The following is a 24993-nucleotide window of genomic DNA, read 5'->3' as shown; positions in this document are numbered from 1 at the left end:
CTTCTCGATCCTATAATACTTTCCCTCCATGGTTCTACTTCTACAGACCCGAATGCCTCTTTTGGTTCCTTGAGCTGGGCCACTTTCAAAATCCATTGGATTGGAATAAGTAACGAGCGATAGACCATTTAGTAGAGCAGATCAGGAGTGGGTTCGATAATCCTGTATTCTCAGTCTCACAGAATCTACGTGTGGTGTGGACACTCTAAAGCAGACCGTTCTAGGGGTCTACCTACGATGACTCTCTCCCACGATCCACAACACAAGTGGAGTGGAAAGGCAAAGGCCCTGAATGCCGAAGCCCTAAATGCTTCTCACAGACGGAGAGCGACTGTGAGTGGGGAGGTGGCGAGGTGCGTTTCTTTTCTCTCTGTCTATGGTTCCCGGCGACTAAATCTTCTCCAATTTTCCGGTATGTTTCTTTCTCTCTCTCTTTTCTTCTCCTTCCTAGCTTTCGTGAAATATTTTAGCTCTTTATCCGAAAAGAGTTCGCTTCATGGTTAACGAGAAATTTTAATTTTCATTTTTAATGCTTATGGAGGATTAAATGGGTGAAAGAGGGATATTCCATTGAAGCTCAATTGAGTATTGCTCTGTGTCGTAGTTCTTTATTCCGTGGTTTAATCCTAGTTTCACCTCATTAAAACATTACACGGGAAGGAATGACAAGGATAAATGAAGAGCTTTTACATAAGATAATTTATTACTACTAGTTATAAACTGTATTTCTTCTTTAGCAGACGAGATAGCGTATTTTCCTTGTCTTTCATTTTCACAGGTTTCGGTATAATAGCAGCCTATCCTTTTAGCATTTTCTGTCAACTTTAGAAACCGTAGGGCTTGTATACGAACGTAGACACTTGTATGCTCTCTTTACTTCCTCTTATGGAATCGTATGGTAACCTTCCAGTGCTTTTTTCATTAATGTGACTTGCTTTGGTGATATTGGTTGCTGAATTGTTCTATCTTAGATTTTATAATCCAAATTCTTCTAATTTTGATAGAGTGCCCATTTTGCTTGTCTTTTTGTTCGACATGTATAGATACTTATATTTTTTGGATTATTTTGAAAGCATAGTTCTTCGTTGAGGTGTGTAATGAATGTCAAAAATATACATGTTTTTGATGAATTAGATGAGTTTGGGTGATCAAGTTTATTGGTGAATTCTAAATTGATTTTCAGTTTTGCTGAATATCATGTCCTTTTTGCTTCTTCTCAGACTTTGATCCTGCTCAGATATTGTGAATTCTAGGATTTCCTCTACAACAAGATGGACAGAAACAAGTCAGGATCTTTCAAGAAACGTCCTCATGCCCAATTTAAAAAGAAAAAGGGCAATAAAAAAGGAAAAAGACAGAATTTTAACCAAAATATCAACTATGACCAAAATATTGGTGCTGCAGACACTGTCTTTCGTATTCTTTGTCCAAGTAGAAAGATTGGTGGTGTTATTGGAAAAGGTGGTAGCATAATCAATGCCCTGAGAGATGAGACTCGTGCAAAAATTAGGGTTGCTGAATCTGTTCCTGGCTCAGATGAGAGAGTAATAATCATTTCTAGCTCTGCTACAAGAAAGCCTAGAAGATATAATACTAATGAAGATACTGAGGAGGAGGAGGAGGATGATGATGATGATGTTCTCACTGAGAAAGAATATGAGCTCATGCAGCCACATTGTCCCGCCCAGGATGCTCTCTTGAAAGTTCATGAAAGGATATGTGAGGAGGATGAGCTATTTGGTGGTGCCACATTTGAAGATAATAATGAAAATGATGTAGTCACTGCGCGCCTTCTTGTTCCAAACAATCAAGTTGGATGTCTTCTAGGCAAAGGTGGAACCATCATTCAAAAATTGAGAACTGATACTAATGCCAATATCCGTATCCTTCCTGCAGACCACCTCCCAGCTTGCGCTATGAGCACTGATGAACTAGTGCAGGTAATGTTTTTGCGGACATGCTTCGTGGTTTTCTTTCATTTATCTTGTGTGGTTTTGGTGTTTTGACTTGATTTATGAAGACCACCATTTTTTTTGAATCTTCTTTTTGTTTTTTATTTTTTAATTTATGGTATGATGACCTAGATGCCTTTTTCAGATTAAAGTATGTTCCTATATGATATTATATTGAGGCATAATTCTATACTAGCATCACCCCCAATTCCAAGGCCTTGCGTTGTAAATTCTTGAAGAACATTGTTTGATATAACCGTGTAGGCATGCCTGTGGGTGAATTGCCTGCAGGTTGTTGTTCTGTAGTTTATTGTCAATTGTCTGGGTTTGTTCTGCTTGATACATAGCTGTATATGATAATCTCATGAACCTTTGATGAAATTGTGGTATTGCTTTTTTGCCCATTAGAAGAAAATTAGTGCAATTAGTATTTCACCCATTAACTTAACATTATGTTTAAAGGATGAAGGTATGCTGTATTCTATTCTGTAAATCACAGGCTTTGCATGTGGTTTTTCTTCCACATGGAGAGTTGACATGACAAGTATTGTCAACTATTCACCATTTGGGTCATCAAAGGTGATATAAAAGTCAGATTGGTTCCATAGTATATTTTGCTGAATCTTTTCACAGGCCAAGAATCAACAAACATTGGAAACTGACAAGTTTTGGGGATAATCTATTGACACCCAAATATCTTATTGAAATGAGACCACATGCTAGTGCACATAAAGATCAGATTCTGAATATCTCTTTCCCTGGGGATGAAGTTATTGATGCTGAGAAGGTACACCATCTATATCAAAAGCATAACTTAGCAGGGAAAATAGGGGCATTTATTCAATCTCAAATCCCGATTTATTCTTTTAGGAAAAGATTTTCAAAAAAATTTGATGATTTTAATGAAATATCAGAAAGTTTGGACATTCTAAAGTTTTTAACTTAAAAGTATAGTCTATGGCTGGAAATTGAATATCACCAATATATTGGCAATGTATTGGGGATGGTAGGAGGAAAAGATTCTTGGAATATTTCTCATTGCCCCTGGAAAAATGGAGAGATTTTGGGGAAATTTTGCCAAATCTTGCTGATATTACAAACCAGGTTCTGAAATTGGTGTAGGAATCGGAAAACTATTTTGTTTCTCCATGGACTCTTTTCTTTCTGGAATTCTATTTTTGCATCACTGCACAATATCAGTGGATAGAATTTCACATGGTTTACAATTTCCTATGATTTTTTTCCCAGTGTTATCAGAGTGTTGACTAGTTATTTGAGGGATAGATTGACTGCATTACTAACTAGGTGGTGGATACTCAATGATGCGGTTGCCTAGGATGACTAAGCATTAGTGCCTAGAGAAACTGGAATAGACTGACTGGTTGGACCGGATAAACTGTCTCGGTCACTAACATTATGTTTAATATTTTTTGAATTATTTTGGCATTTTTTTTGAATTTTCTGACTTTATTTTTGATTTTTTAGTTTTTTTTTTGTAGAAAAAGCTAAAACACTGGGTGGCACAAATTGGCCCTTGCGCCTTTTTTGCGCCTTACACTTTTAAAACACTGGTCATTAAATGAATGGAAATTTCAAAATGCTAATGGCAAGACTTGAACCTATGATTCTTTATTTATGTGTATTGTCTTGTTACCATTAATCCATTTTTTTTTATCTGTATTCATTTATACCTATTTATGTATACATTGCTTGAATATACATGTATTCTAAAGAAAATATGAGTTGAGAGGCTTAAACCCAGGTCATTTGCTTTAAAAATTAAGGAACTAGCCATCTATTCATCACATTCAAGTGTGATATCGTTTGCAAAATATCTTATATATGGTATTTATGTGACCCAATTTGACCTTGACTGAATCTCTGACCTGTGAACCTTCCCTTTTTCAGTTCTATGCCCAGTCTAGTTTTTTGAACATTGCTAAGCATGGACTAGGTTGACTTGTCAATTAATGCCTAGTCAGGTTAGTCAAGCGCAAAATCATTTTAAAGCTTTATTTGTTTATTTATATCTCTAATAATTTGAATTATTATAGGATATGCCTACATTTTGTTATATTTATGTTGCTGCTTCAAATATTTGTGCTGGAGCATTATAGGATTATGGTATACAAAATAGAGAAAGGTGAAAGAACATGGATATGGCAGAGGCAATTAGGGGTGAGCATTCAGTTTATTCGGTTAAAAACCAAACTGAATAAACAAAAATTTTAAAAGCTGAAATAAAGAATGAAAACAAATCGAAACCGAATTACAAGAAAACTGAAATTTTTGGTTTGGTTATTTCAGTTAAAAACCGAGTTTAATATATATATATAATATTGTATATTATAACCTATAATATATATTATGAAATTGAATTTCATTATAATACATTATATATAATATATTAATATATAAATATATAAATATATAGCATATTATATATTGTATATTATATAATGAATTTCAGTTAATTTGGTTTTTTCAGTTAACTGAATTTCTAACTCTGAAAACCGAGATTCCTAAAAACCGAATTATCCAAAAACCGAAAAACCGAAACCAAAATTTTCGGTTTGGTATTTTGGTTTTAACCGAATAATGCTCAGTTGCTCACCCCTAGAGACAATAGTCTAACCTCCAAAAGGTATGAGGAGTGGCAGGGGTTTGGTGGAGGAAGTGGCTGGACTCCTAGAGGAGCTGGGTGCTACATACCCTCTAGAGAGCGATTAGGTCGCCATAGTTAGGGCTGCTACTTGGGCTGGGTTAACCAAATCCAACCTGAACCTGATGTAGAGGCTGCAGCACCTTTTTATGAATAAACATATGACAAATCTAGAAGGAACAAGACAGTGAAGCATTCTCGTGCTTGAATTTAGCTATTTTCTTGTTTTAATTTTGCTTTGATGATTTCCTAGGTTGTTTTTAAGTCAATTAATGATTTCTCGTGTGGATTATTCTTGTTAGGAAGAGTCTTACAGGGTATATAGCTATTAGATAAGGTTATTTTTGGGTTTTCCTTATTATTTTGGGACATGGGTATTTTTGTAATTTCAGAGTTTTATTGGCCGCTGACCTAAACAGAACCCCTATATAGAACATTATTAGCTGCTGTTCAGGGGAGAAAAAGGAGGATATTCAATTACTTAAAGCTTAAGAAAGCTGTTTTTTTTCTTCACTCTATTTTCTTCTTTTTGTTTTTCAAATTTCTCAAACAGTTTGGGTGACTTTTGCCGTTAAAATAACTAGAACAGATCTGCTGGACCTGTTCTCCTACATTAGGTGGTAGTGTGGTGCCCGAGCTTGAGTTTTTTCTCAGACATGGCCCACAACAATGCTTCTAGTAATGGATCTGAGATTCAACCATCAGAGAGTTACAACAGCGACAAGCTGCATCCTTTGAAGGTTTAGAAGTTGCTATTAGGTAGTTGACTGAAGCAATCACTAGGACTAATCTTCAGCTGCCTAGTACAGCCTTAAACCAAGAAGAACCTAGGGGTTTTCCTGTTGTATCAGCAAGGAGAGTTAACCTTGGGAATCAGTTTCAACCACAAGTGGTGGTTAGCCCCAAGAACCACCACTGTATTTTAGGTGGCGTTTGATAACGCTTTACAGAGGCTTGGTGTCTGAAAAACTTGCTTTTCAGACACCAGACTTGTTTGGTGTTGCGTCTGAAGATTGGTCTGAAATTTGTTTTCAGATCTGAATCTGTAAGAGTTGGGGCACTGACTTTCATTTTCAGATGAGTTTCAGATCACATCGAAAGACAAAAATACCCACTCTTTGCGCCTCATTTGACTTGAAAAAATGGATTTGAACTTCCATTTTCTCCATTGGCGCAATGGTGAACCATTGGCGGCAAGCTTCTCTCTCTCTCTCCCCCCTCTCTCGATGTTCTCTGCATCCTCTGCTTCACAGATCTGCAGATCCGCCCGGAGGGAACTCGTAGGCTGCTCTGACCAAATCCTCTAGTCTGGGTGTCTTTGCTAACTACATCATTGGCCGCTTCATCATCTTCATTTAGAACACCAAGCTCTCTCACCAAATGAGAGCCTGTACTCTTAACAATCCAAACTGATTTTGAAAACGGTGAGAGGGGCCGGTTGGACAGAGGGGATTGATCCACAAAAACTGTCATAAGTTTGTTCTGCAAGTAGGGAAAAGTTGTGATTTCTGGGTACAATGAACAATGTTTTGACAAAGGGTTGAAGCGGAAGTAGGAATGGCAACGGGGCGGGGATCATATACCCCGTCCCCGACCCCGATTCTGAAATTAACCCCCGCCCCCGCCCCCGCCCCCGCCCCCGTCCCCGTCCCCGATCCCTGTTGGGGATAAAATTTGTCCTCCATCCCCAATCCCCGATGGGGACCCGAATCCCCAAAATGTTTTCAGATAACATTATTTTTTTTTAAAATAAATTTACTTAAAATAAATAAAACTTTTAAATTATAAATAATGTTTTGATATATATATATATATATAATATAATAGTATATTTAATATAAATAACATTTAATACACACATATAATTGGGGTTGGCTGATCGGGGCGGGGTGGGGCGGGGACCTCAATCCCCGACCCCGACCAGGGATTCCTATTAATCCCCAACCCCGTTCCCATCCCTGTCTCGCCAAAACAATCCCCATCCCCAGCCTCATCGGGTCGGGGAAGTTGGGTCCCCGTTGGGGATGGGGAAAATCGCCATCCCTAAGCAGAAAGTCCTTTAATGGCAGATTAATTGATGTTTTATCGGTGGGGGGAAATATAACACAGGAGGTGTGCTCATGGCAAAAAGGACGTGTTTTTGACAATTCGTTGCAGAAAAACGAATCTGGGTTGTTTTTTGACTGCAAGAGAGGAATTTGGACTTGGAGACAACGATTCCAAGCTTTCAAAGAATCAAGGCATCTCTCCTTTTTGGCTATTGTCGTGGTGTTTTTTTGTTGTGTCACGATCCTCGGATTTTTGTGATCTTCTTTGTATTTGATTCAAGAAAGAGTGGAGGATGTACAAGAAATACTAGTGAAGTCCCCTGTTTCCTCACATTCAGAGGATTGCTTATCGGCCTTTGCTTGTTGGAAGCTTTCTTTCCATATATTTCTCTTTTGTGAGCTTTGATTCTTGGTTGAGAAAAGATTACGCTCAGCTCTTCTTTGATTTCTTCGGTACTATTAGTTGTTGCTTGCATTGCTCTGTCATCTTCATTCATTGTTGGCTTGATGAAGTTGCCCATTGATCTCCTTGGATTCAGCTTCCGGAAGGAGAGGCTCGCCTGATGAAGTTCCCATCGTTTATTTTATTAATAGTTAATAATTTATTATTTATTCTTAAATTTCAATATTATTTTGAATTTCATAAATTATTTTTTATGAAATAGTGCAAATTGAACTCAAAATTACCAATTATGTTCTAGGGGCAAAATTGTAAAATCAGGGAATTTTAGATGTTGAAGGATTGATCCAACACAAACAAACTTAACTATTCAGAGCATCTAAAAAGTACAAAAAACACCTGTTCTGCTTTTCAGATTTCAGACACATAATATCTTTTTAACATTTCAGATTTCAGATTTATCAAACACCGCCTTAGTTATGGAAAGGCCAATTGATGCTAGACAGCCTCCTAGAAGAAGAAATCATGGTGATAGGGATTACAAGATGAAGATTGATTGCCAACTTTCATTGACAATTGCATGATGAAGATTTCCTAGATTGGATTCGTGAGGTGGATAAATTCTTTGATTTTGCTGAGACAACAGAAAATAAGAAGGTGAAATTGGTGTCTTATAAGTTATAAGCTGAAAGGGGGAGCTGCTGCTTGGTGGGATCAAGTTCTGGTGGAGAGAATTAGAGCTGGAAAACAACCTATTAGGACATGGCTAAGAATGAAACAGTTACTTCGGGCTCAATTCCTTCGATGTGGTTATGACCAATACTTGTTCCAACTTCCAACAATACCAATGTTGTGTGTGAGGTACATGTGGGATTAGGGAATACGCATCTGAATTTTTCAGGCTTTCAGTTCATAATGAGTTGGCTGAAACTTCATCACAAAAGGCTGTTCGGTTTATTGAGGGTCTCAAATCAATCATACAAGAAAGAATTGCAGCCTAAGATTTGTGAATGCTGAAAGGGGTTGAGGCTATGGTTGAGAAGGGGAAAGAGGTTGTTAGGGAGAACTAACACTCTCTTGTGAATGCTCTTAAGGTTGGAATGCCCATTGCCCCATTCCATAACACTTTCCAACAAAAGAACTAGCCTAGAGGGCAACCGATTTAGCGTCAAAGACAACAGAATCAACCTAGAAATAACAACCCCTATGCATTTCCTTACAGGGAATAAATGCTATAGGTGTGAGGGAACTGGTTATTGGTCTCACATCTAGCTCTTGCTCATAACCATGCATGAGAGGAGTCAATATGATTGAACAGGTTGAAGACAATTCAGACTTTCAACCTCAAAATGAAGAGCTTATTGTTGAAGAAGAGGTTTTGGGAGATGATGTTCATTGGGCTTTTCCAGAAGAAGAGAGGCCTTTTGGTGTGGTCAAATGTTTCTTCATGCAATTAAGCAACCAATACTTGACACACAAGAGAAGATCTTCAAGACACAATATAGAATAAAAGATATGGTGTGTGACTTAATTATTGATAGTGGGGCAGAACTGAATGTCATTGCCATGTCAATTGTAGAGCAATTGGGCTTGCCAACAAGATCTAGCACCGATCGCTTCATTGCTGGTTAGTTGAAGAAGATTCAGATAGAAAAGGTTTCACAGGGGGCTTGGGAATTGGGAGGGTAATTAGAAAGAATCAAGCTCTGTTAGGGAAATGGTTGTGGACATGGCCTTTGGAAAGAGAGAGATTGTGGCATGAGGTGGTGGGAAGCATTCATGGGAGGTCAGAGAATGGATGGGATGCTGGTGTATCGAGGCAAGCTAACCTAGCAGCACCGTGGAAGGCTATTCACAACACCCTTCCTCAATTCCTCAATTTTATCAGGTATGAAGTTTGTTCTGGCAACTCTGTTCTTTTTTGGGAGGATATTTGGGTAGGAGACTCACCGTTAAAGGACTTGTTCCCTTCGCTTTTTTCTATTTCTTTGTACAAAAAAGAGGTGGTCTCAAAATTTGTTTCACCTTTGGGAACACCCTTAGATCCTACTTGGGATTTTGGGTTTCGTAGAGGACTTAGGGATGCTGAAATTGAGTCTCTTTCTATTTTGCTTGGTTGTCTTAATCAGGTTTGTTTGGATCCCTCCAAGCCAGATAAGAGAGTTTAGACTCCTAGACCCATTGGAACCTTCTCTTGTGCTTCTTTCTTCAAGTCCATCTCTCAACTTTCTTCTCACCAACCCTTTCCGTCTAAAGAAATTTGGTGCAGGCCGGTCCCCCCAAAAATTATGGCTTTTTGTTGGGAAGTATTCCATGGGAAAGTAAACACTTTAGACAACCTACAAAAGAGAAGACCTTTTCTCTGTATTTCTCCTAATTGGTGTATCCTCTGTAGAGCTCACGGTGAGGATTGTTACCATCTACTAGTATCTTGTCTCTTTTCTGCAGACCTTTGGGCTTGGCTACTTTCGTTGTTTGGGGGTAGTTGGAGTCTACCAGCAGAAGTTCACATGCTCTTCAACCATTCTACCTTTTATTGGCCTACAAAAATAGGGAGAATTATGTGGAGATGTGCTCGTGCTGCTTTGACTTGGACTCTTTGGGAAGAAAGGAATCTCAGAATTTTTCAAGACAAGGAAAGGAACAACCAAGATTTGAAAGACTGTGTGTTAAACAGGGCAATACATTGGCTGAAGACCTTGGAAATCTTCCATCAATTCTCCTTTAATGACCTTTGGAGAAATTGGTCAGCAGTAGCAAGGTGCTCATCTTTAAAGGACAAATCAATTACAAGCTGGTCTCCTCCACCCGAAGGCTCAATAAAGTTGAACTTTGATGGAAGCAACATGGGTAATCCAGGATTATCCGGAGTGGGGGGTGCTTTGAGAAATGAGAAGGGAGAGATTTTGTTGCTCTACTCAGGTCCCTTGGGAATTGGGAACTCCATCAGGGCAGAACTCTTAGCTGCTGTACAAGGGGTGCAATTTGCAAACCAGCTGGGGGTACAACACCTAATAATCGAGGGGGATTCCAAAGTGGTGTGGTGGGTTGGTTAAAAAATTCTGAAGAGGCTATGTGGCGATACAAGAATGAAATGAAGAAATTTAGTTGGTTGACAAGGAATATGTTGGTCACTGTACAATGGGTGGGGAGATCAGCAAATACTTTGTCAGATGTGTTAGCTAAGCAAGGGGTAAATAGGGAAGAATTATTTTGGGCTCAGTTGTGATTATTGTTTTTCTTTCCTAGTTTACTTGTAAGACTCAAGGAGGGGGCTGCAGCTCGTGCCTCTCGTTGGGATGATGTATGAACTCACTCTAAAGTTGCTTTTGAATCAATAAACTTATTTTTATTTATCAAAAAATAGTGCAAGGTGGCTTTCTCTATTGGTAATGCATATTTTAATGAATTACTTTTGATGTTAGTCACCTTATTTTGAGAAGACCTTGGCAATTCCATTATGATGTCATTCATAGCAACAAGGATAATCTTTATATTTTCATTATAGATAAACAAAAAATTGTTCTTGCACCTTTGGGAATGGAGGAACGTCCCAAAGCTTCTTAAGTGGAGGGTCGTATCCTTCTTCTTACTCAAAGATTCTTGGAGGAATCTAAGGATATTGAGCAGCTATGTGCTATTGTTGCCAAGGGTGAAGGTTCCCCCACCTACCGCTGTACCTGATGCCATGAAACCATTATTTGAAGAATATAGAAGTGTTTTCCCTAAGGAATTACTTGATAGATTGCCTCCTATGAGGGAAATACAACATGCTACTGACTTGATTCTACAGGCTAGTTTGCCAAATTTGCCACATTATAGAATGAGTCCTAAGGAGAATGAAATACTCCATGGGAAAGTGGATGGACTTCTAAGGAATGGTGCAAATCAGTACTAGCCCATGTGTTGTTCCAACCTTATTTACACCAAAGAAGGATGGGAGTTGGAGGGTGTGTGCATAATAGGGCCATCAATAAAATAATTGTTCGATATTGGTTTCCGATCCCTTGGTTGGATGATGTGTTAGATATGCTTCATGGGGGTGACAATGTTTTCTAAGATTGATTTGAAGAGTGGTTATCATCAAATCAGAATTTGCCTTGGAGATGAGTGGGAAAAACTCTAAATGGGACAACATAGTGAGTTTTTCTTGCATGACGGTTTTCTTTTTCTAGGAACTCGATTATACATTCCTAGAGGATCCTTGAGGGAGAAAATCATTAAAGAATTGCATAACGGGGGGCATTTGGGCAGAGACAAGACCATTGAAATGGTGAAGTGTTATTATTGGCCACATCTCAGGAGGGATGTTTGAGGGTTTGTACAAGGTTGCTATGTTTGCTAGACGTCTAAGGGACATACCCAAAACATATTTATGAAAAAAAAGACATACCCAAAACATGGGGTTGTGCATGCCATGGCCCACTCCAGAGGGTCCTTGGGAAGATCTTTCCATGGACTTTGTGCTTGAGTTGCCTAGAACTCATAGGCAACATGTTGTAGTGTTTGTAGTAGTGGATCACTTTTCGAAGATGGCTCATTTTATTCCTTGTAGGAAGATAGTTGATGCAACAAATGTAGCCAACCTATTCTTTAGAGGAATGGTTAGACTACATGGCATTCCAAAGTTTATTACCTTGGATTGTGACACAAAGTTCCATAGTCACTTCTGGAGGACTTTATGGCGGTGGCAAGGGTCAAAATTTCGATACGATACACCCCATATTGGGCGTATTGTATCGTATTGTTGGGTCCCGATACACATGTTTACAGGTGTTTCGGGAACCCCCTCTTTTTAATAAAAAACGTACTTAAGAATGTCCCTAAAAACCATTTTTTGAAAAAAAAAACTAAAAAAAACAAATGTGCATGGTTTTTAGTACTGATATGCCTTTGCTGATACATAGGGGCGTATCAATACTTTAAACCATGGGCGGTGGTTTGACTCTAAGCTACAATTTAGCATCACTTGTCATCCTCAAACCGATGGACAAACAAAGGTGGTAAATAGGATTTTCGGTAATATGATACAAAATCTATCTAGTGGGAAGCCTAAACAATGAGATTTAGCTCTTGTACAAGTAGAACTTGCCTATAGTAACATGGTGAACAGATCCAGTAGCAAATCTCCATTTGAGATTGTTTGGGAGCACTCCTAGACATACTTTAGACTTGGTGCCCATGGTTTTCAAGACGCCGAGGCGAGGCTAGGCGACAGGGGGCTCCTTGTTGCCAAGTCGCCTAAGTGGGCGCCTAGGCGATGGATTTTTTTAAGTAAAAATCACATATCCTAGGGTAGTTCCCCAGGTTCCATAACCAACTTTCTTTAATAACTATCCATAATTTTCATAAGAAAATTATAAACTTCATTTTTAAGTATAGAAAATCAAAATATTTATGAGAAGAAAAAGAAGAAATGAAAGAAAATTCAAAAAATATAGGGGCGGAACCCCTATTTTTGTTATAGGAAAAGAAGAAGAAATGTGTTGATTAGACAAAATTTTAAGTTCTTCCCCTACTTATTGGTTCAGATTATGAAGTCATTAAGGGTTCAATACAATAGTTAGCAATGTTTGTGTTGATTAAACCCTAACAAATAAGAAAATAATAAAAAGAAATTAGTTTATAAACACAAAAAATGAATAACTTTCTTTAATAATGTCTATTTTATAGTTATAATATCAAAAAATAACAATATAAAAGTATTTTATTACACAGTATGCAAAGCTGCTAGGCCACTAGGTGAGGTGAGCCTCCAAGGGCGCCTTGACAACTATGTTGGTGCCACTTCCTGAATTGCTAGGATATAGTGTTGCAACAGAGCACTTTGCTGACAAGATCATATCTATTCATGAGAGAGCAAGAAATACCTAGAAGATGCCAATGCCAAGTATAAGACAATAGCTGATCAGCATAGGTGGCCAAAATTTTTTCAAGAAGGGGATTAAGTAATGGTGTTTCCGAGGAAGGGTCATTTCCCTACAAAGCAATACAACAAGTTGTAGCCAAAGAAGATTGGACCCTACAAGATCGTGAAAAAGATTAATAACAATGCCTATTTTGTAGACCTTCCTACATCCATGCAGTGATTTAAAAGGCACGCCTAGGCGCACAGGCGAGGCGCATTTTAGGGTATGTGCCTTGCCTAGGTCCTAGGCACATCCCTTTCAAAAGGTGCACGCCTGATGCGCCTTGCGCCTCAGCCCAGGTGTGCGCCTTTTGAAAATTTTGCGCTTTTTTGCTTTTTTTTTTAACATAACGGCTTGGCCGAGGGCTCCGCCCTCGGACCCTCGTGCCATGCCCCTCGAGGCAAGCCCAAACAAGTCCATGTTAGGTCTTAAACTCTTAGTTTTCACACAAATTGGGGACCCCCAATTTGGTAATGTTGTTCATTCATTCATCCTAATAAAATGTCTTAAAAGCAACTAAAACTATAAAATCATTATTTTTTGTGTGAAAACTAAGAATTTTAGACCTAATGTGGACTTGTTTGGGCTTGCCTTGAGGGGCGTGGCACAAAGGCGGCTTGTAGAATCAGGAATGTAATATATTTTACATTACATTAGCTATGTGAAGTAATGCAATTGAGTGAAAAAAAGAGATTAGAGGTTTTACATGCTTGAAAATGTTTTATATGTTTGATTTTATTTTTAAATTCTCATTTCAATATGCTTTACATCTTATGTTTATGTATTTTAATTTTAGATAATAGGTTTTTTAAAACATTATTTTAAAATTTAAGTTAATATTTTTTATTAATATTATGTTTAATATTTTTTTTTGATTTTTTTAATTTTTGGTATTTTATTGAATTTTTTGACTTTTTTTTAATTTTTAGCATTTTTGTTGTATTTTTGCGCCTACCTTCAAAAAGGTGTGTGCCTCGCCTTGCACCTTGCACCTCAGACGCAATTTGACCCCTGTGCCTTTTTTGCGCCTTGCGCTTTTAAAACACTGCATCCATGAATATACCTAGAACTTTCAATGTTGTTGATCTCTTTGAGTACTATCTGCCCATCTCCAAACAAGACTCAAGGGCGAGTCCTCTTCAAGTGGAGGGGACTGATGTAGAGGCAGGCTATAGCACCTAATTATGAAGAAACATGTGAGAAATCTGGAAGGAACAAGAAATGAAGCATTCTCGTGCTTGAATTTAACTATTTTCTTGTTTTAATTTAGTTTTAATGATTTCCTAGGTTGCTTCTCAATCAATTAATATTTTCTAGTGGATTATTATTTTTAGGAAGAGTCTTACAGGGTATATATCTATTAGATAAACTTATTTTTGGGTTTTCCTTACTATTTTGGGACAGGGGTATTTTTGTAATTTCAGAGTTTTATTGGCTGCCGACCTAAACCGAACCCCTTATAAGAACATTAGTAGCTGCTGTTCAGGGGATAAAAAGGAGGACATTCAATTACTTCAAGCTTAAGAAAGCTGTTTTTTTTTTCTTCACTCTATTTTCTTCTTTCTTTTGAATTTCTCAAATGGTTTGGGTGATTTTTGCTGTAAAAATCACTAGTATTCGGGATGGGTCTTGCTTATATATTTTTCCTCCCTTTTCTTAACAAGTGATTTTTCTTGAATTTTCAACAACTATGCCATCTCAACATTGGAGTTCAAAATTTTGATAGCCTTGTATCGGGTGTATCATATCGTATCTTTTAGGTGTCAATTCACCTATTTAAAGGTGTTTTGAAGAAACTTTTTTAATAATTAAAACACAAAAATGGGCCCAAACACAAATTTTGAGAAAAAAAAGTGCAAGGTTCAAAGTCTTGATGCACCCCTTCCAGCATATCAGGGTGTATCGATATTTTGAACCTTGCTCAGCATAGGTGGCCAGCTATTAGCCACTGGTCTAAACTCACACTACTCTATTAACTTGTGCTGAGTTGCTCTCTTGTAACCCAGGGAGTTCGGCTTCAGTCAGGGCAAAGCCCATTCGAGCAGCCTTTACTGCCTTGCATTGAGAATATCTCCGTATTTGTATGCTTTATTTCATGAGGAGATATTCCCAAGACAACGTTGGGAAAGGCTGTTAGAACGGTGTGGGCATAGATTTGCCCTGATAGAAGCCGATCTCTAATCCAGGTTGGTCATTGGACATGGTCGGTTTTGTTCAGGATGGGTTTAACTGGGTCTGCTGGATTGCATGCCTATGCTTTTACAAAATGCATAATATAAAAGATGGTAGTTAAGGAACTCTGTTAAGGTATTTTCCAATTAGTGGTGTGCTGGTATGAAGTTGCCAAAAACAAAGGGTACATTAAATAATCAAAGCTGCTTTTTTTTCATTGGAAACTTTTTATTTGTTTGAAAAATAAAGACTAAACTAATATTACATATCATTCTTTTCTTGTATAATTGTGGTTTATATTAACTTCTTTAAGAGATTGCATCAACTAGAGAGGCCTAATTGGAAACTTTTTATTTGTTTGAAAAATAAAGACTAAACTAATATTACATATCATTCTTTTCTTGTATAATTGTGGTTTATATTAACTTCTTTAAGAGATTGCATCAACTAGAGAGGCCTAAATATATTGAAGGAGACTTGAAACTGGTTATTGGGTGGCTGCAAAAAGGAGACTAGTAACCTTTTGGAATTTGCTAATGAGAAAAGGGAGTTTGAATGGGTAACTAGGGGAATAGTGATTCAGCTTCAATGGGTGAAAAGAACTGCTAATTCCTTTGCAGATGCTCTGGCTAAGGAAGGGAACGATTATTTTGGGCGGTGTTGTATTTGTTTTCTGTTTTTTTTTTTTTTTTGGGTGAGGATTAAGAGATTTTATCTCTCCCCTTTGCTTCCCTGATAAATTCTTTTCCTCTAATTAACAAAAAGTTGCTGTTTATGATAAAAAAAAAAGATCGTAAGCCTTGTGGCCTCAATCATTTCTGATTGGTATCCCTCTCTTTGTTACTGCCAGGCCATAGATATAAGGGAAGACTTTAAACAAAGATTTATTACCACATTTGTTTTATTTCTCTTGATTGGATATTATCACATCTACTATCCTTCACAAAACAAAACTTGTTTCCTCTCCCCATAACATTGGTATATGTTTATTGAAATGAGATGAATGGCTAAGAAGAGAATGCAATATGGTTGATTTATAAGGTTCCAATTAGGGCCGATTCCAATCTGTACTCTGAACAACCATACTTGCAATTATCCTTTTTCAAGTATAATCTTTCTTGTATCTCCATGGCCATTTGTTTTTAAGTGCTTTGTTCATCAAATGGACAACCAATAAATAGGTCAGGTCCTCCTCTTTCGATGTGTAAACCTGCTTTAATTTACCAGATATAATTTCTTATTATCATTATGGGCCATTACTTGGTATAATGGTGAAAACTTGGGCTGGCAAGTGTGAGAATGTGGGTTTGAGTCTTAAAGTGGCCACTTTGTGTGAAAAATGTCAAAGGTTAGGACCATATCCAGTTTACCCCTCCCAAAACTCAAGATAGCCGGGACGAACATTGGGTAATTATCCTTTTGGCTTCTCATCATTAGGCCCATTTTATACTTTCTTTTCAGTAATAATGATGGCAACAACAACAATTCCTTGGGCTTTATATATAATGAAGCCTTTTTTTTATTGAGTTTTGCTTCTTGTTCAGTCATGGTTGATGTTTGATTCTGCAAATACGCAATATGCACAGACTTCGGGAGATTGATTCTGGGGAATCTTGCATTGTGTTTATCATCCCCAATAAACTCTAATTTTGGAAGACACTTTTCAGATATCCGGAACATCAACTGTGACAAAGAGAGCTCTCCATGAAGTTTCCACTCTTTTGCACCAGAATCCACGGAAAGACAATCCTCCTTCAAGTTATCCCATATCCTCTGGTGGCCCAGGTTTTTATCCTCCAGGTGGTCCCGTGGCACCCCAAGGGAATCCAATGTGGCATCACCAGGGTGCCCATGGTACACCATCAATGCCATGGGGTGGTGGATATGGAAACCAGTCTGGATTTATGCATGGTGGTTTTGGAAATTCTGAGGAAGCATCAGAGGAGTTTTCTATGAAAATTTTGTGCCCAGCTGATAAAATTGGTGGGATTATTGGCAAGGGTGGCAGTAATGTAAAACAGTTGCAGCAGGAGACAGGAGCTAACATTCAAGTTGATGACACAATGCCTGATGTAGATGAACGTGCAATTGTTGTCTCTGCTTTTGAGGTAACTCCACCCACCCTAAAACCCCCCTCCCAAAGGGTCAAAACACATATTTTTTTTCCATGGTTGTCAAGGCATCTAGGTGATTCTGGGTGACAGTGGGGCACCTAGTTGCCTAGGCAGGTACATAGGTGTTGCCTAGGCGATAGGGATTTTATAAAATAAAAAAACTAAAGTTTGGTTATTTCCTTGGTTTAGTATGCATATTAGTTGAAAAAATAGCAATTCTCTTTTTTAAGAGCATTCAATTTTCTCTTAAAACATAGTAAACCATTATATGTAAGAACAACAGTATTCTAAATATATTAATTTCAATTAAAAAAATACTAATATAATTAGTATTTAACCGAGCAATTTCATATCAAATTAGCAACTGGCCTCAAAAAAATATCAAATTAGCAACTAAAGGAGGCTATGATTTTTTATATGATAAAAATGTAAGATAGAGAACAAGTAACAGAAAAAGAAAAGGACAAGGGCAGAGAAACTGTTTTATTTAATGTTAGAGAAGAAGAGTAAAAAAAGAAACTCCTTTATACTTCTTTCTATTTCTCTTCTGAAAACTCTTAGATCTTTGAAATTTCAATAGTGAAAATTTAAAACAAAGTAGAATTGGCATATATAGTATATGATAAAATGTATTGACACACATATTACTATATTAGTAACATGTAAGAATATTGACAATATTACAATAAGTGTGCTTACCTTTGATCTTTGTTGTCTAGGCCTGTGCCTTATTGCTAAGGCTGTTCACGGGTTGGGTTGGGTCGGTTTACTGCGATTTTTCCAACCGACCCGACCCGGTCGGGTTACCTGACATAGAAACCGAAACCTACCTGGTCGGTTTGAGTCGGGTTGGGTCGGTTTCGGTTCTAAGTTCATCCCTGTGATAAAATCTTGCTAATTTTAAAAACAATCATAAATTGAACATCATTTCAGCCATCTCCTATGATAAAATTTAAATGAAAAGTTAATCACAAAAGTTGTTCATTAATCACTATTCAGTTATTGCCTAAGCAGGTACCTTGTTGCCAAGGCATTCAGGCAAGGTACCCAACCAAGTGTGCCTAGGCCTGCTTAGGCTATGCCTTGACAACTATGTTCTTTTCGCATCAATTGGAACACAATAGTTATTCTACTGGTGCTAATGGATTCAAATAATAATAAATTAGCTATTGTTCTAATTACAAATACACTGTCAATGGCTTTGCGTACTGGAATTCTTCTAGGCTCTATGGAATCCAAGATCTTCAACCATTGAGGCAATTCTTCAGCTTCAAAGCAAAACAAGTGAAATGTCTGAGAAAGGTATCATTACAACAAGATTACTTGTTCCATCAAGTAAGGTGGGTTGCCTCCTTGGACAGGGAGGTCATGTGATTACTGAGATGAGAAGACGAACACAAGCAGATATACGTGTTTACTCCAAGGATGGTAAGCCCAAGTGTGCATCTGCAGATGAAGAACTTGTCCAGGTGATGTGGTTAGCATCATACCTTCTATAACATCTTGTTTTCATACACTGAGGTTTAAGCTTGGTTTTCTCAATGTACTTGTCCCTTATTTCTAGACTTTTAGATTTGTAGTTCTCTTAAATGAGTTTTGCTTTTCAATCATACAGATATCTGGAAGTTTTGCCATCGCTAGAGATGCTCTATCAGAGATTGCATCAAGGCTTAGAGTCAGAAGTCTTCGAGGCTCAAATGCTGCCGCAGAACCTCCTCCAATAGTGCCTTTCCAGGGATTTGGTCCCTCAGGGAACTTCCCAGGAAGAGGTCCAACAGGTCCATCAGGCCCACCTGGTCCACCGGTTCCACCAGGTCCACCAGTTCCTCCACCATCTGGCATGATAGGATCTGGCAGTTCTAGTGGATATGAACACATGAAGGTATCTTGTTTGTCTGATTCTGCATACAGCTCTGCTTTGTACTTAGAATAAGAATAATCTGTCTGTTGATTACTGAAGAATCCAATGCTAGAGAGACTGGCTATTTTATGAAATTTACATGAAGCATATTAGTATACTACATATTGGTATCATTCACTTACGAGTCAAGTTAACCTGTTCTATTAATTGACTATTCAAAGATCTGCTAGATGATCTCCAAGGATGATTTTGCACAAAGTTTGACATCCTTTAAATTTTATTACAGGAAAGGTAGTATCTGAAACTTCAATTATGGTGTATACTTGATCTTCTTTTATTCATGTTCTACTCTCAGTTGTTAATGCATTTCAGACAAGAACTCTAAAGATTCCTTTTGCTCTGTGTGTGCCCGTGTGTGTGTGGAGTGAGACTCTTTTGACATGTTTTGTTGGATGCAAAAGCTGTGATTATGTCTTACCCAGTGATTGAAAAGGTGTGCCTAAGTGCAAATGTGGGGCGCATTTCAAGGTGTGTGCCTCACCTTGGCCTAGGTGCAGCCCCTTTGAAAAGGTGTGCCTGGTGCACCTTGTGCCTCAGCCAATTGTGTGCCTTTGCAAGCTAACCGCCCTTTTGCTAATGTTGTTCTATCATCATTCTTAATATACGATATTCTTCATCAAACAACATTTGATTCCTAGTCCTAAAAGATAAGGAACTACAACTAAAATTATAAAACCAATGTTTATGTACATGCAAAGATTTTAGGACCCTGCATCAACTTGTTTGGACTTGCCACATAGGTGGTTTGAAGAATTAAGAATGCAAGATGTTTAACATCACATTAGCTACTTGAAGTAATGCAATTGGGAGAGAAATAAACAGATTGAAAGTTTCACATGCCTGAATTGTTGAGTGTTTGAATCTGTTTTATATGTCATTGATTTTCATTATTTGTACATTCACTCTAAATATGTTTTATATTTTAAATTTATGTATTATTTTTATTTTTGATTTTTCTTGCATTTTTTTTAATTTTTTTAAAATTTTGTACCTTGCTCCAGAAAAGGCAAGTTACTCACCTTGTGCCTCAGGCCTCGGGGCACGAAGAGCCCCTTGTGTTTCACCTTGCACTTTTAATACACTGGTCTTGCCCCTAAAATTCAAATTTTTACTGGGGGTAGCTCATGGGAAAATTAATTTATGCGATGTGGTACAGGTGAAAAGAGATAGTGATGTTTGTCCCCCCACTTCTATGATTGTCTCTTCATCCTGTTGCTTGTTCCTTGCTAAGGGGAGTTAGTGGATCAACTATTTGTCTGTTGAAGTTCAGTTCTTTTTTTTTTTTATCAATAGCAAGTAACTTTATTGAAATTTAAGAAACTTCAAGTACAAGAACGTCGAGGTTACTGTCTTAACTCCCCCACAAGCAAATTACAAAAGAAAACAAAATTAGAAATGAGCCCAAAACAAAGAATCCCTATTCACCCCTTGCTTGGCTAACCTGTCAGCATGTGAGTTAGCAGTTCTCTTCACCCAACTGTATTTCATCTCAATGTCCCTAGCCAGCCATTTAAAAATTTTCCTTTCATTGCTGTAGTTCCACATACCAATGTTGGTCTGTAAACTGTAAAGTGGCTAACTCATGATCTCATGTCTGCTTGTTATTCTTTTTCTATGTGCTGAATCTTGGACTTATGCGCTCACACTTTTGTCCTTGTATTTGAATATAAGTTATTTTCTGTTCTTGATCATATGAAGAGACATTCTCCTGAGTTTCAATTGATAGTTTATTTTAAAAACTTAAATGTCCATACCTCATTTATATTTGTACTAGTAAGCTAGATCTTGTAGATATGTGAGCTTGTAAAATACCTACTGGGGTCTACAATTGTATACTGAAGCCACCATGTCATAAGGCTGACTGTAAGAGACAAATATTCAATTGCACAATGTTCTTTTTTTTGGAAATGGTAATTCAATTGCACACTGTTCACAGAGTTTTAGGCAGTTTTTCTCATCTAATGGTTGTAGATAGTAAAAAATAGTGGATACTGAGATGTTATCCGGGAGGCATACTAAGGAGTAATCCTTGAAATAATTAGAAAAAACAGTGGATAAAATCATAAAATAGCATAAATATAACATAACATTATTATATTAATCTGTTAATGTAATACATGATGGCTTTCCATATTTCCTGGGCTGTTCAATTTCTGTCCTATGCTACCATGCAGGTTATCTATGGGACCCATCTTATCCTTAGTAAACATTGTCAACATAAAAAAATACATTTCATGTTTATCATTCTGGATTTTAATAGCCAATTCAATCTTCAGCAAATGACCATATGGATTTAACTGTAATTTTTCTATATGGTTTTTGGCTGAAGCCATTTCTTTAAGACCTTTTGATATTCAAACAAACTAAAAGAAAAATCAAACAATGGGTTAAACCAGAAATTGTAAAGAGAATAGTCTATCTGGCAAAGATTCTACAAATCTAGAATACAACCAAACTAATCTTTCTTTTATGCTAGATTGGAGGGAATAGAAAACAAAGATGGAAATAGGGTATTTTGAGAAAAAGTGACTTAAAAAGATTAACAAATATACAACCACAAAAGAACTCATTCAGTCCTACTGGTTTCAGGTCTCTCTAGAGTGTGGAATCCATTGCAATAAGCATCATTTGATTTTATTGAGTATCAAGGAAGAATAGTGGAGAAATTGATTGGGGTTTAAGTGGCCTTAAATTGCATGAAGAGAATAGAAGAGAGAACTTGGCCTTTCATTCTTTTTTGTTTATTATCTATTTATTTCGTCTCGTTTTTTTTTTCTGTTGTAGCACATGAAGATGATGTTTCCATATTGAAAACAACAGGTTCAAATTTATTAATATATCTTATTTGTAGCAGCAAATATTTTAGAAGTTTTGGGCCTGTAGACTGTATTTCAAGAGTGTCTACCCTTCACCAATGCCCTCATTGGTCATGTGTTATGTATGGTTTGAGGCAATTATTTGCTTCATGTGTACCTCTAGTAGTGCTCAGCTGCTCACAGCATTGGTTGTGATCTAACAATGTGCACATTTGGAATCTTAGCTGTAATATGGAGTGGAAAGACTTGATGTGGAGCAGAGAAAGATGGGGGTGTAAGGCGACTTCTCTCTGGTGGTTTATTTTTGATAAGGGAATCAAGGAGATTTTCTCCTTTTCTTCAGGTGTTGAATATTACATATGCAGGGCATTTGTTATCTCAGACAGACAGTTGCTACTGAATGATATTTTACATATGAAAAAGCTTGGAAATCATAATTTTTAGCTGGTTTTTATACATGCTAATGGAAAACAAAAATTTATTTTGTTTTAGTTTTGTCTGGTATTTTACATTACAAGTTGTAAAGCAGTATTTCACATGTATACTAATTATAAGTTTGTTTATCTAAATGCTGCATTCTTATGGTTCAATCATGAACTGATTACTTTTTCTTCTTTATACAAAGATTAATGGATGACAACTAAAATACAATTGTACTATTTCGAAGGGTGTTGGAGGTGAATATGAAGCTCCAAGTTATCCATCTCAGCCTAATGCTACTGGGTACAGTAACTTTTCACTATTTTAGTCTCATTTAAATGGACATCATCTTTTCATATGGTAATGATTTAGATTGCCATGTTTTCACAGATACCAAAATGTTAACAACCCTATGGAGGTTAAGATTCCAAACAATGCAGTGGGTTCTGTTATTGGAACAGGTGGAAGCAACATTTCTAATATTCGTGAGGTAAATTTTCGATCCAATTCTTAGGATACTCGAAATGTAAGAAAGCTCTTCAAAATTGCCATTAATCTCTCTCCATATTGTATACTGTTTGACCTACTGGTTACCCTTTTTTATTACTGGTATCAACTGAACTACTAGAATTTTGTAGACGGAGTTGTGGCTAACAAAGATTGTTGATGGGCTGCTTTTTTCTTTTGTTTAAACCCAGATTTCTGGAGCAAGAGTAAAGCTGCAGGATCCTCAGGCGGGTGGTTCAGAATGCGTTGTTGAGATCCATGGGTCTTCTGAGCAAATGAACACGGCACAGAATCTCCTTCAGGCCTTCATAGCCTCGGCTGTACAAAACTACAATGCACAGCAAGCGTCCTATCAATAGTGTTATTCAGTTTTTCAGGGGAGTGCTTTTGTACCATAACGTAATCTTGTTATCTTGGCATTCCTTTGTGGGGTGCTAGCAGGCTAATTTGTGGACAAAATGGATTCCCATTAAATCGACAAACTATTTATTGCAGGGAAACCGGCAAACTTTGAAGATGATTTAGGTGTACTAAAAATTTTTAACCTTCGTTTTCTCACTCACATGGATTAAAACTAGTAGTGTCAGACTTTTCAGGAGGTACAGATTTTCTTCTTTTTTTAATTATTATTATTTTTTTTGTTTTTCATTGGAATCTTGTGGAAGTAAATTGAGTTGTTTACAATCACCTCACCTGGATGGTAGCTAGTGAGTAGTGGCCGTAAATATCTAAAATCTTAAATCACATCATAGCACGGATGTCGTCATGTCAATGCGATAAATTGTGGTCGAAGTCGAACTAAACTTTCATGCGGTGCGTGTCACATTCCCTGCCAGAGCTTTGTGGGTCTTTTTCTTTACGTGCCCGTGTCCTGCACACACGATTCATTGTTGATAAAAGGCTAATGGATCTAAATTTAATTAATTCCGTTTAACCATGGTGAACCGGAGTTTAATCCCTTTGGACTTAAATGCCTTGTACACTAAACAATGAAAATTTATCAAAATACACAAGTGGATTTGATTGGGTAAATTCTCAAATATCCGCAGGTTCTTATATTAAGATACTACAATGGTAGCGGTGCTCATAAAAAACTGAAAAATCAAAGTGAAACTAAATAAAAAATTCTGGTTAATCCAACCAGTTGGTTCAGTATTTTTTGTAAATTGAAGGTACTGATTTGGCTTTAGTTAACAAATGTAAAAAATCAGCTCCCCCCTTTCTCTCTCTGTGTTTCCATTTTGTTTATAATGTATATTATAAATAACAAAAAACTAAATATTTGAAGAACTGAAACAATCTCAACCAATCAATCGATTAATCATTGGTTTTGATTCACAGTATTCCAAAAAAAATGGTGGTACTGGTTCGATTTGGAAGATACCGAACCCTAAGCACCCCTGGTCATGGTTTTCAAAACCGGATCGGACTGGATAGTCAGATTGGAAAAACGGGAACCGGTCACCTGACCAATTCCATTTTTCTTTAAAACCGATCTTTTCTCCAAAACTGTTGATTTTGGTCAGCAAACCGCTGAACCGGCCGGTTAACTGTTTGAACTGTTCAAATGGTTTTGACTGTTTTTCAATTTTTTTTTAATTTTTGTCAGAACAGGCCGACCGTTCAGGTCGAACGGTCGAATCGTTTGAACCGGTAACCAGACCCCTGAGCGGTTCAGTCACCGGTTCGGTTTTAAAAACCATGCCCCTGATTGTCGCTCATTGAATTAATAATGCAAGCGTCCTTCTCACTGGCAAGTAATCAGGTTGAGCGTCAGCCTGAAAATAAATTTCAGTTTTATCATTTTATGTTTGGGCCTCATAGCAATATCTGCAGTCTGCACAGGTTACACATTAAAATTAGTCGCTGTGGCATGTACACGTGTCTTTTGATTTTTTTTTACACCCGTTGCTGATGCTTGATGTTAACAATCCAAGGCTTGGACCTAGCTTGGGTTTTGGGGCTTTGGAGATTCGAAAAGGAACGTTGATTTGTAATGGTATGATAAAAAACCTGGACTTGTCAAGCTCTGTTTCTAATTTGATGTAAAAAATAGCGACATCTCATGCTAG

General features: G+C 37.3%; 1 protein-coding gene across 3 annotated transcripts; it reads left to right on the top strand.

Moving 5' to 3' along the window:
* The first annotated feature begins 229 nt into the window (after positions 1-229).
* On the top strand, positions 230-23569 carry LOC104601909 (KH domain-containing protein At4g18375-like). Of its 3 annotated transcripts, none has more exons than XM_010265414.3 (8): positions 230-412; positions 1221-1940; positions 16811-17251; positions 18481-18726; positions 18873-19139; positions 22662-22717; positions 22805-22904; positions 23113-23569. In XM_010265414.3, exons 2-8 carry the CDS (start codon positions 1272-1274, stop codon positions 23278-23280), a joined length of 1947 nt encoding a protein of 648 aa, XP_010263716.1. In that variant the 5' UTR covers positions 230-412; positions 1221-1271; the 3' UTR covers positions 23281-23569. The 3 variants fall into 3 exon arrangements, 2 of the variants coding, with proteins under 2 accessions (XP_010263716.1, XP_010263719.1); XR_016083866.1 differs by having other exon boundaries at positions 235-412; positions 22620-22717; positions 23113-23483; XM_010265417.3 differs by having other exon boundaries at positions 237-412; positions 1254-1940.
* Positions 23570-24993: the final 1424 nt, after the last annotated feature.

The sequence above is a fragment of the Nelumbo nucifera genome, chromosome 3, assembly GCF_055504915.1.
Source record: "Nelumbo nucifera cultivar China Antique chromosome 3, China Antique-T2T, whole genome shotgun sequence".
Lineage (NCBI taxonomy): Eukaryota > Viridiplantae > Streptophyta > Magnoliopsida > Proteales > Nelumbonaceae > Nelumbo > Nelumbo nucifera.
Note: the sequence above shows the minus strand (reverse complement) of the source record. Positions and strands in the feature narration are given on the sequence as shown.